The sequence below is a fragment of the Lepidothrix coronata genome, unplaced genomic scaffold, assembly GCF_001604755.1.
Source record: "Lepidothrix coronata isolate B3197 unplaced genomic scaffold, Lepidothrix_coronata-1.0 Scaffold43, whole genome shotgun sequence".
NCBI classification, from domain to species: Eukaryota; Metazoa; Chordata; class Aves; order Passeriformes; family Pipridae; genus Lepidothrix; species Lepidothrix coronata.
Window position 1 is genome coordinate 2,536,627 of NW_016690223.1, and position 12,985 is coordinate 2,549,611.

Here is a 12,985-nt window from a genome sequence, read left to right on the forward strand (position 1 = left end):
CAGCTGTGTTAATCTCTTTCTGCATCACTGCTCCTGATATAAACCAAATATCATACAGAGATAGCCTAGACTAATTATTGCTAATGATCTGAGCTGTTTGTCTGACTCTAGTTATAACATATTGGTGTTACAGTGAGATGGAACTAGTAACAGATTAGTTTAATTACACCATTTTAACCTTTAAGAGATACATTTTACTTTCTTAAGAAAGTATTATTGGAGCAAGAAAAATAATTATTGCAGTGCGAAAATAGGAACTGAGTTTATTTCATTATTAAGGGATTTACTTTAGAAAGAAATACTGTGTTTAAAAAAAGTTTCCTTTGAAAATAAAAAAGGAGCCTATTGCTTCAAGTTCAACACTACATTCTGTGTAGGAAAACTGCCTGTTTCCTTCTAATAGGAAAATTCTATAGCCTTAGTTAGTTACTTAGTAGAACATGTTCAACACTTTACAGCACCTTGTAAGTAAAAATGAATCTTGCACACATGAAATTGCAGGCTTCAAGCATGTTTATTGTTTACTCATTTTTCTGGCACTCCATTCTCTGTATTACCATAAAAAATATATAAGGATGCATAAAGTCCCAGCTATCTCTTGTTTTTCACAAATAAGAAATGACTGATGAAAAAGCAAGGAGGCTTCAGACACAGAGCCAAACATGGAAGTGATGAATAAAGTAAATTTGTTCAGAGAACAGCTTTGCATCACATGTAGAATCAGAGGTATTCTGACTGCAGTTCATAAAGTCACTATTTTGCATGGTGTAAATCAAGATATTTTTCCACATGACTTCATTGTTTCACCATTGTGGGAAAGCCCCTTTAACTAACAGTTTCCAGATTATCCTGCCTGTGTTTTTATCAGGAATAGCAACTCTCCACTAGGCTGAGGAGTGTATACATGCATACCACTTTTCTGCCTGGAGGGTGGCCGATTCTGCTTGCTCTTCAACTCACTTCCAACTTTTTTTTGCGTTTAGTCAACGTAAAGACCTGATGCTGGACAGAGCTTGCAGAACCAAAATAAGCTGAATATTTGCATCAACCCTGTTGGTTGATACACTCAACTGTAATCACATATTTGGACCAAGATCAGAAAAAAAAAAAAAGCCAACAAAAATCTGCTCCAGAAGGGACAATGTCAATAAGAACAAAATAGATTTGTCCTTGTTCCATAATGGGCAGGCCTTATCCAACCCAAGGGGCAGCAACTTTCCCTTGTACTCATAGAACAAGGGCTGCAACATTCAGCTGTAGGATATTAGTCATTTCCTCACATAAATTTCAACAAGAGAGTAAAGAGTACAGCAAAAGATTCAACATCCATGCATGTCGTGAGTGTTGACCGGGGCTTAAAGGAGGAAGCAGAAGCACAGTATTGTGGCCTGAGGCAATCACTCTACATCTTATTGATGTGTCTTTATCAATCATCCCATGTTTATGGATGTCTTTGTCTCTTTGCACCTTTTATTAGAATTGATAGTTGGAGTAAACCAAGTAACATAGAGCTGATGAGGAAAAAAAAATGAGACATGGCAAAATGGAGAAGGTGCAGACAAATACAGAGTTGGGATACAATCTGGGGTTACAAAACTAAAAAAGCATCAGAAGAAAAAAATTATTTGGGTATAAAAATGTGAGGAGCTTCAAAAGAAGATGCAGGCTGTAGAGGAGCATATTGACAACATCCTAGCTGTCTCTTTTAAGATGAGGTGTTGTCTTTAACATAAATGCAAAGAAAGAACATGCAGCAAGAACTAACTATGGAAAACAAGGGAAGTCTAATAAATGCAACTTCTAGGCAGGGACTCATGCAGGAAATGGGTGTGATGAAGAATTAGAATAGGAAATGTGACAGATAAGAGAATTGAGACCTTGTTTCCAGTATGAATTGTTTAGAAATAGGAGGGGTTGCCTTCTGAATTTTCATGGCTTGAATTTGTCATATGCCGTATTAGAGAATTTTTTCCAGCAAGTAACCATAGTTCTGTCCTGTAGCATACACCATTAGGAAAGGGTATCCATTTTGATTAGTTCAAAGCTAGTTTATTTTTCTCAATATAAGATTCCCCCAAATTACTTTTTTATATTTTGCTTGTGGACTGCTCATCATAACTGTGACTGATGAATGGAGAAAAAAAAAAAGAGAGATTTCTCTAATCTGAGGAAAGGCAATTGTGTCTAGGAGAAATAACTCAGAAGAATTCATTATAGTACAAAATTACCTACATATTTCAGCTGAGATTAGTGTCCTCCTGAGTAACATGCTATTTGCATAGTTGACCTGCAGGTTAGACCTGCTCAGACAGTAGCATGTTTGTGCACTTTACATTACCAAAACACTTTCTAAGTTTTACAGTTATGAATCAGCATTCACATACTTTACTTTTTCCTCATCCCTGACCCATTTCAAGTTTGTATATACTTTTGCCTGGCTCATACAATGGGGAGAGCCATAATATTCCAAATGGCATGCAACAATTGCAGATTTCACAGGCACACAAACACACAGAGGTCTCCATATACTTGTGAGATTGGAGTGCAGCCCTTGGTACGGTGTTTGCATTAGTAAAACACTGTAAATATTCCTGAATTGATATGCATTTAAAGCTTGCTAAGACAGTTGTTATCAAGGGTGTAATTTCTATTGACACCTTTGGGAGTTTTAAGTCCAGACAAGGGCTGAAAGATCAGCCTCTAGTCTGCATTTTCTTGCTGTGTATCTTACCAACAGCTGAAACTTTGCAAGGACTTTTGTTTTCAGCTGCAGATATAAATGTATGTGCATAGGTCATTTGATAAGGCACAAACTGATTAAACCTTAAAAATATATCCAAGCTACTTGAAAATAAGACCAACAGAATTTTGGTAAGAGATTTGCCTTAATTGGAAAGGCTTAAAATAAATGATCATATGATTAAAAAAAGCAAGGATTGCCTGCTATTTGTTGTAACCCCTATTTCTGTAGTGCCCCTGTAGCCAGAGAAGCAGCTGTTCATTGCTGACATTCTCCCTGCCAGGCATTCCAACTCTCTGAGGTAATGGGCTACAAGCATACGGGCCTTCGCTTTAATTCTTTCAGCGTATCCTTCCGCATGGATAGAGCGAGGGGAACGCCTCCAGGAAAAGAAATTAAATGCACACACACAGAGGCACACAGGGACGGGCGATTTGAAAATATTCCTGAGAACGCAATTTGCGCTCATGCGGCACAGCGTCACATGAAAGAGGCCGCCTGAAGAGCTGGCTGGCACAGGTTTATTTTGTTGTAATATTTTCTTCCACCCCCCAGCTCTTTACCCAGTGGAATGATATCCAGAGCAAGTTTTTTGAGACAGGAAGTGAGGAATGTTTTCACTATGAGTGATCTGAGAAGAAGGTGGGTTAGCCGAGATAGCAGCTGTTTCGGACAAGAGGAACACAGTAAGTCAGTTCCCGAGGAATACAGATGAGATGGCTCTGGGAGAAAAAGTCTTGGAGCACTGAGGGCTTTTTTCAGCTACACGTATGTGAAAGGAGACTCGGTGTCTTTGGATCGCTCTACAAGGTAAGGGGAAAACAGCAGGCAGAGTGAAAACATAGCGGCTGAACTTCTCTGCTGTGTAGTGTAAGGGTGAGGAGTTTCAAGCGTTTACTTTTTGAAAATTAAAGGCGGTGGGACTGTGCTTCTGGAGGTAGGGGAGGTTTGAGATACGCACTTATTGCTGCTCTCTCAGTCCAAGAGTCATGTCAAAGATTAACTGGTAAAACAAGGGGAGAGTGGAGTATTCTGATTATTTTTTCTGGCTCCCCAAATATTTCTGAAATAAATATATGTACTTCAAGCCTTTGAAATAATAGGAACCCTTTTTCACCATCATATACTGCAGTTTTATTTTGATTACTGTCATTCATGCAGGCCGTTAAAAAAATCTTTGTAAAGTAAAATACTAATAATTGAGGGAGTGGGGAGTGCAGGCAAAAGAGAAAGTGTTCAGTAATCACACATCCCTCATGGCCATGTTGCTGAAATTCTAATATGGCATTTTTGAAACTACAGGATTCTGTTAAAATATACAAACTTTGGTCACTAACAACATTTTTAGCTGTTGCATGAAAATTCCAGGCTTGGTAAATAAAGACCTGTTACTGTAAAGGTCATTAGTTGGATTTGTAACTCCTGGCAGTATGTAGTTCATTTTTGCTAAAGGAGCTTTAAAACAATGCAGATGTGTCTGAATTTAAAGTAATGCAGAAGGCAAATATGAGACCACCTAGCACCGCAGAATGTTCAGCTGCTGAATAAAACCAGCACAGCTGTGTTTGCAGGAACTACACATGGCTAGCAGTAGAAGATACTGAATGATAGCTCAGTGTTATTCATCAAACTTGCCTTTATTCTACAGTATTTATTATATGTCAGGAGTCTTTTCTTTTAGTTGGTCCTTTGTGACGTGGTCTGGAAGTTAATTACTTAAGTTTTCCTTGTTATAAATGTATTTCAGAAGTCATGAAGATTATGTCAGACATGTACTGAGTTAAAATGAAATCATTTAGGGAAAATGCTCAGTGGACCAATAAATGCAAACAAGGGATCTTAACGTGAAGAATGCTCCTGGCTGGCATGTTCTGAAAATTCTGCTCTAAACTTCTTCCTATGCTGGCATTGTTACCTGTCTGCATAGAGAAATAACTGAAAGTCTGAGAGTTCCTCATGTCAGCATTAGATGGTTTGAAAATTTCACCTGTCTGGTTGGCCTTTGTTTAATGATTTTTTTTTGTTTGTTTGTTTCCATGCCCTTAGAATACTTTCTTAAGGGCCTGATATGGGCACAAAAGTTTGAAAGTCTTTCGTATTCAGTGGTACTACATAAAACCTGAGATTTAACAGCACTGCATTTCTAACTGCAGCTTTCAAAGAGAGGAGTAAGTTGGTTTTCCTCATTGCTGTAGCGCTAAAGAAAGTGCGTAACTGTGCAAAGAATGTATTGGAAAATGGGGGGTGGAAGCTTGGGGACATGGGCTGAGGTCAATCAGCCAGAAGCTACTCTAACAGGACTAACCCAGTGAGAGATTCTGCTGGCAGTGGGCAGGGGACTAAAAGCTTCTGTCTGTAGAGCATTCCCTTCATGCTGCTCAAGCAGGGCTGGATTTGGAAGATCAAAGTGCAGAGCAAGTAATAAAGTTAGGATTCCCTGTATATCCCTGTATTTTTCAGGGAAACCTGTTATCCATTGTTATGGATATCCTCTACAGCTGCACCCAAAAATAAATTAGTTGGCATTTGGGTCAGGGTTTTTTTCTTATTCAGGTAAGATTTTAAGTGGTATCTGTTGAGGATAGGGATTGTGTAGGACGGTAGAGCTGCTTCCAGATTATAAGAAACGTGGTCATGAAATATGCTTCTGGTCATTCTTTGGAGTAGAGTTGCAAAGATGTCATTAGGGAAAAATGCCACGCTGCCTCCTCTTTCTCCCCATTTAAGGTCTTTAGTGTCTTTCTGCCTCCCTTTCTTCTTTGCTGTGCTGCTTGCAAGGGAATAGGGAGGCTGATACAAGGTTTTCAGCCTAAAGGGTTTGAGGTTGTGTTGGATAACAGCATTAAGTTTCTAGGTAGGCGTATAAAGGTCCAAGCAGTATGTGGCATCTGTTTGTTTATAGCTATACCTTTGAGTTTAAAAACAGGTGTGATAGGAAGACTACTTCTTCCGGTTCGCCCGTTCCAAAGAAATGGGTATCCTCGTGTTGCTCCTGTCTGGTCATCCTAAGAGTCCTGGGAAATTGAATTACACCTTTTAATAGGTGCTACTAATACATACCAGCCTAAAAAAAAAAAAAAAAGTAGGCTGCTGTTTTCTTTCCGTTTTCAGGCGGGGCGACGCTGCCACTAGAGGTCCGCGGGCAGAGACGAGAGAAAGGAGCGTGGCTTTATCCCAGGCAGCAATGCCTGGCACACGGGCATGGCCCACGTTGCTACTGCAGTCCTGCTCTGCCTCACACAGCCCCAGGTTGGAGCAGCCTGGTCCAGTGAATGGAATCCCTGCCCGTGACAGGGGGGTTGGAACTAGATGATCTTTAAGGTCCATTCAAACCCAAACCTTTCCATGATTCTATGACAAATTTCTTAGATCAGGGTGCACTCAGTAAGAAAACACTTGCAAAAGGAGAAAGGCAAAGCTTGGGATGGAGTTGACAGGAGAAGAGGCGTAAAGGTGTTTGGAAAAGGTGGGGAAATGGGTGGCTACCTTTAGCCTGGGAATGAGTATGTTTTTCAAGGAAAAATTAGAAAATAAATGGTTCTCAGAATTCATGTACTCTTTTGGTGAAGCAAAGCATAACCTGAAGCATTATACAGAAGTTTAGCATGAGGAATAATGGCACAGCTAGCTGTAGTTCAGGGAAAATTAGAGGAATTACATTTTAATTGTCTGGTAGGAAATGGCTAAGGTGTGAGCTTTAATGCCTCCCTGCCTTTCTTTTTTCCCCCATAATCTTTTATGGGGCTTGGTTTTGCATTTAATCCACCAACAGATAGTGGCTGAGCTGTATGATGCTCTGAAAAACAAGCCAGAGTGCTGGATTTGCTTGTAGAGAAAGTGGCTTTTTCAGTATTAGAAATACCTTAGGCAACTTGGACTTCGTAGAAGTCCTTCATTTAAATACCGATTCAGTTTATACATACTTATTTTAAGATATTGCAGCCACATTTGACTAAGATTCATTATTCGCTTGTGAGTTTAAAAAAAAAAGAAATCAACTCGCCAAAAACCAGTGTCATCTGTGGGAAAACCAGAAACTCCGGTACTTATTTCATTATTTGAATACATAACAGCTCTGCATTTTGGAAAAGTAGACTGGTTATTTAGATTTAGAAAAAATATACATGTTATTTTTCCCATGTTACCATTCCCCTTTCAGTCAAAGTATTTCTGATTCTTGTATTTATTCTCTTTCTCTTTTGCTCCGTACTAGGATTCCAGTGGATGTCTCTTCTGCTTGTTTCTTGGTGGAAAACTTGCTTGTCTTTAATGGATACTGCTGCTGCTGGTTGATCTCTGGAGACTTTACAGCTTCTTACCTGTTGAGAGGAGACAACTTCCCGTCCCCTCTCAAGGTCCCGGTGGTAGTAGCTCTTTAACAGTAGCCATCCGTGGGGGAAAAAGAAGATGCCTCTACCTTTTGGGTTAAAATTGAAACGAACTCGACGTTACACAGTATCCAGCAAGAGCTGCTTGGTGGCTCGTATCCAGCTGCTCAACAATGAATTTGTGGAGTTCACGCTGTCAGTGGAAAGCACGGGCCAGGAAAGTCTGGAAGCAGTGGCTCAGAGGCTTGAATTGCGGGAGGTAAGTGAACTCTCGAACAAAAGATATCTCTCTTGTGAGAGATATCCTGTGTGGTAAATCCTTACCATGTAGGGCAATCAGCTTATTTACTGGAGCAGCTATCCTGTGTTCCCATTGTTTATTCATCTTCTGTTCTTTATGGGGGCTTGGATTGCTCCAAAACAGTTGCAAACTGATGTTAAAGCTTCGGGAATGTCCAAGGGGAGAACACGTGAGAAGTGTCGGTGGATAAAGCTTAACGGTGATAAACAAAGCAACTGTTTTTTAAACCTGACAATACTGAGAATTCTGTTTAAAAAAAACCCAAAAAGCAAGAAAAAATTCTACCTAAACCACATGGTTAAGAATTACTGCAAGACTTGAGTCAACTTTTAGCTAGGGATATGAGTGTTATTTGTGTGCATGTATTTTTTTTCTGATGGATTAGTGCTGTGAAAGCACAAAATGTTATAAGTGTACCAGTGACCAATTATTTGTCTTGCTTGTTGAAATACCACAAACGTGTTTGCAGACACTGTCTTGGAGCACGCATGTAGACATACAGATTGTGTTCTGGCTTCATGAGGAAATCTGTTTTGCACTAGATAAATCTGTATATATCTGTTCCATCTGACTTTTTCCCAAAAAATTCCTTACCTGATAATTTGAAGGATCCTTTTGCAACTGAAATTTGCTCTTCCTCACATTTAGTGATTATTCAAATATCTCCTGTATTGAGTGATTCCCTTCTGAAATACAGAGCTGCAAGATGTTTATAGAAATCTGCATAGATTACCAATATATGAACCAATGCTTTATAGTGTTAAACACCAGTTGTTTCATTGCAGTATTTGAAGGCTCTCGGTCCTGGATGAATTGACATTTCCCCTTAGAGTCTCAAAAGGTTTAGTTCATTTTCATTGAATTGTGACAGCATGTGCAATTCTGGGGAATTAGGAGGGAGAAAACTAATAATGAAAGTTTAGTGTTGCTAACATTGTTCTGAAAAATATGCTTCTGTCCTGTTATGTGGTCCGCCATAGAATTGTGTTTTGATTATGGGTTTCAAATACAGGATGAAAACCATGGACTTAGGTAATGAAAATATGAGTAATTGTGAAAATAATTGAGTAATAATAAATGTTTGCATTTATAACTATGATCTTTTAAAATGTTGTCTTTTTATTGTCAAGCAATGGCAACTGTTTGTAACTTTGCTCAAATCCTGAGCAAATATATTTAGGACTCAATCCTGCAAACATTTATTATTTTACACAGCATGCATTACTGTAGGATCCTCAATAGGAAATGCTATATGTAGTCATTTGTTTTCAGAAATACTTTTCCTTTTTTCTGTCTGGAGAATTGTATATGAGTGAAATAGATGTGAATCCATTAATCTCTAAGTGCTTGCTTTATGTGCACTTGTTTTCAGATGCATTCTTGTAGAGTCTCCGAATACTTTTTTCGTGTACAGTTATTTTGGAAAATTCAGTTCTCTGCAACAGTATGACTTTTTTAAAAAAATCTTTCTCCTTCTGACAAAGGGAGAATCTAACTACTCTTGTTTACTTAGAACACATCAGATACCATATATTTAGAATTCAGTTACCATTGTGTGAATAGAGTCTGTTGATTTTATTGATCAACTTTCCGATGTAATTTCTAAGTCAACAGAAAATGTAGAATTTTTACTGTATTTAGGCTGCAAAACGTAAATGCTTTGTCTTCCTGAATGATGACTGCCAGCTTTTATTGAACTAGTCACAGATCATTGGAGAGGCATGTTTTCTTCAGCTATTCTTCATTATCTCTTTCTTTGAAGTCACTCCTAAAAATCTGTTTAAAAAAAAAAAAGAGAGAGCAAAAGATGCAATTCCCTCAATTAAGAGCCATATATCAGACTAAGGGAGTTGACAGTACACTACTGAATTCTGAGCAGATTCCTTCAGCCATGCATTCTTGCATGGATTATTTTGGCGGGAAAATGTGTTGCAATTAAAGAGAATGGAAAATAGGGATATAAATTACTTTCCAGAGCTTGCATTCAAAAAATGTTCTTCTGCCTTTAAAGAGTCAGATTTGCCAAGCAGATACTGAATCATTCCTGACTACTTGTTTAGTAGAAAGTTTTCAGAAAGAAAAATTGGTTCAGCACTTTTCTTAAAGCTGCAAGGACAACTTTAGTCCTTGATACTGTAAAATACAAAGGATTTTCCATAAGATGTTACACATTTTTAATGTACAGAGCACCCTCGAAGCACGAGTGTGAATTCTAAGTGTTAAACATGAAAGTATGAGTGTTTGTTTGAATGCTGAGACTCGGTGTCATTCTGAAATACAAGGTCAGTCTTGGATTACTGTATATGGCCTACACAGTTAGGACAGGCGGTTCCCATGCATCTTCCAAACAGTTTATTGCACGAGGCATGAGGGGAACCTCTACCTTTTTTTACACATTCAGTGGTAACATTTGTAAATGCCTCTTTCTTTCTGGTGGAGTCTGAAATTACTGAATTTGGACAGTGAACCGAACAGCTTATTTTTAATGGTGTGCTGTCTTTTAAGATATTTGTTTTAACAGATCTTTATGTAAATTAATAGTCTTGAAATTATTCTTTGTGTGACTAAACACTATTTTTCTTTCAATTTTCCAATTGGTACTGCTCAATTTTCAAGTTGTATATTAGTAAGGACACATAGAGTTTAGGCAGTTTTTATGTATGTTGACAATTTAATTTTTTTACTGAATGGTAAACTTCATAGAAAAGTGAAATGAATGCATTAAACTAAAAAGACTATTTTCTGGTATTCTCAGAATGTGACTCATCAGCAATGGGTATGTAATCCAACTCTCTTAAACTGAGGAACTGGGGAAAGAAGCCAAAGGGAACAGTGAACATAAGTTACTTACCCTTTGTAGCACAGTCTGTCTTTCATCCTATGAGGGTACTACAACCAAACTTGATTTATGCAAAAAGCTGTCACAGAATACCATTCTGAAACTACAAGTTTTTAGAAACTGCTGAGAGCTCTGATTGTTAACCACCTCACAAAGCGTGTGCAACACTGCTCATCTTACATCTAGGGCAAGAGTATACAAATAAAATCCTTGAAAATATAGAGATTTAAAAAAAAATTATAATATAGCTAGATATCTCTGAAGTGTTTGGCAGGAGGTGCTGTAACTGGTTTCTCTCTCTTGTTGAATTTTCTTTTTTTTCTGTTTACTAATAACACTTCTAAACAAGCAAGAAGGGGCAAATTCTGCTCCTGTGTACAAGCAGAGTTTGACTTAACTGCAGATATGTGGTAGAGTACAAGAACCAATGGTAGAGAACTTCTGGGAAGAGTTTGTGCTGTGCATATGCAAGTTCCTGTGTTTGTTTTGGACATGAATAGGAAAAGGAACCAAGGTTGTCCGGATCCTGAATGACTTCGAAGTTCTGGAGTAGTGCTTCAGAAATGCTTGAACTACGCTGTAAAATGTTGTTCTGAATTCTAAAATATCAGCTCTTTTTTTGGAGAAAATACACACACAGAAAAGTTTTTCATTCATTTGGTGATTTCTTTAATCTGTTTTTCATATGAAAAGAGTGTATTTAAAATAAGACCAAGTGCAACCATAAATATTCTTACATCTAAATGTATCATTAACCATATTGACTGGCAAATAAAAGTTGGGCCAAGTATGACAGAGGGATTACTGACATAATTATGTTTATGCCTTGTGTCAGAGTCTGACAAATTTGTAGCTGATGCTTGGAGAAATACAAGGAGAGGCAGTGCTCATAGTTGAACTGCTGTGGTTGCCTCTCTGAACCAAATTTTCCTTAAAATTAGGAAAGGAGAAATTGTCATGGAGGAATGTATATAAAAATGCAGACCTTCAGTGTGTAATCTGATTAGTTTAAAAATGCTAAGTTTGAAAGCAAACTTGACTCTATCTAAAACATATATTAAGTGTGCTATAATTATAATGTGGGAACCAAGATAAACTGAAGTACAGGGTTACTTGAAATCACTGTTTCAGTTCTTTCTTTTTCTTAACAAAAAAAGATATACATTCAGATAAAGGATTTGCAGATAAAGTCTTATTATACTGAGCAGCACAAAATTAAAGTTTTTCCATGAAAACAATAGTGGCAATTAGAAAGCCTTGCCTTTGGTTTCTTTAGCTTTTTTATAAAGTTAGGGCAGAATTTGAATATACCACTTAATTGTATTTTTTTCACTGGGAATTGCAGTACAGTTTTATACTATCTTTGACAGAATAGATTTTCTTTACTTCTGAAGGAAAGGCACTAGTTTATTGTTTAGTATTATTAGACTGCTTTAGAATTTGGATTTTGCCTTTTGTAAAGCAATCAAAATTTAAGCATCTTAGGATGGTGATTCCTCAGGTCACTGTACCCTCAAGGCAGGTAGGTGAATACATTAATTAAAAGGCACTGTATAGCAAATGATTCTCTTTTCCAGTCTATTTGTATCCTACAAGATATTTTGTGACATTTATAATATAGGATATGAAATTAACTGGGAAATATTTTATTAAATACATAAGTTCAAAGTAAACTCTGAACACTGTTATGCCTCAGGGGACCTCTGAGGGTTGCTGGTCCCACCCTCTGCTCAGGAGGGCTGGCTTGGATCAGATGGTTCAGGGTTTGCCTGGGTGAATTTATGTGCCTCCAAGGATAGAGATTTGACACCTCTTTGGGCTATCTGTTCCAGTGTTTGGCTAGTCTTGTTGTGAAATTTTTTTCCTGATCTAACTGGAATTTCCCACGTTACAGCTTGTCCCCGGTGCTTCTCATACTTGCAGTGATTACTTACAAGAAGACTCTGGCTCTATCTTCTCTTAGGCAATTGAAGTCCACAGTAAGATGTTACTTTAGTCTCCTCTTAAGACTGATCAGCCCTGCTTCACTGAGTCTCATTGTACATCATGCCAAAAGATTTAACAGAATCACCTACAGTAATGTAGTTTTATGGCACTCATACCTGATGAAACTCCTCTGCTTAGCTTAGGAAGTCTGGTGGACTTCAATCATAAAGTCACTCCACTCCCACCAACTTGTGAGATCACAGAATCACAGAATCATCTGGGTTGGAAGGGACCTTTGAGATTATCAAGTCCAACCCTTGATCCACTACCGCTGCGGTTACTAGACCATGGCACTAAGTGCCACATCCAGTCTCTTTTTAAAAATCTCCAGGGATGGAGAATCCACTACTTCCCTGGGCAGCCCATTCCAATGTCTGACCACCCTCTCTGTAAAGAAATTCTTTCTAATATCTAACCTAAACCTCCCCTGGCACAACTTGAGACCATTCCCTCTTGTCTTGCTGACAGTTGCCTGGGAGAAGAGACCAATCCCCACCTGGCTACAACCTCCTTGCTGGTAGTTGTAGAGAGTGATGAGGTCTCCCCTGAGCCTCCTCTTCTCCAGCCCCAGCTCCCTCAACCTCTCCTCATAGGACTTGTGCTTGAGTCCCTTCACCAGCCTGGTTGCTCTCCTCTGGACCTACTCCAGCACCTCAATGTCCTTCCTGAACTGAGGGGCCCAGAACTGGACACAGTACTCCAGGTGTGGCCTCACCAGTGCTGAGTCCAGGGGAAGAATCACTTCCCTGGACCTGCTGGCCACACTGTTCCTGATGCAATACTGTGTTGGG

The 12,985-nt window shown here is 38.6% G+C and overlaps 1 protein-coding gene across 2 annotated transcripts in view; it reads left to right on the forward strand.

Annotated features, from left to right (window-relative positions):
- The first annotated feature begins 3,135 nt into the window (after window positions 1-3,135).
- PTPN21 (protein tyrosine phosphatase, non-receptor type 21) overlaps window positions 3,136-12,985 on the forward strand; it is a 41,248-nt gene continuing 31,398 nt past the window's right edge. For both annotated transcript variants that reach the window (XM_017813844.1, XM_017813845.1), the window contains exons 1-2: window positions 3,136-3,550; window positions 6,954-7,327. In XM_017813844.1, coding sequence (XP_017669333.1) covers window positions 7,148-7,327 — 180 coding nt within the window. In that variant the 5' untranslated portion in view covers window positions 3,136-3,550; window positions 6,954-7,147. The remainder of the gene's footprint in view (window positions 3,551-6,953; window positions 7,328-12,985) is intronic.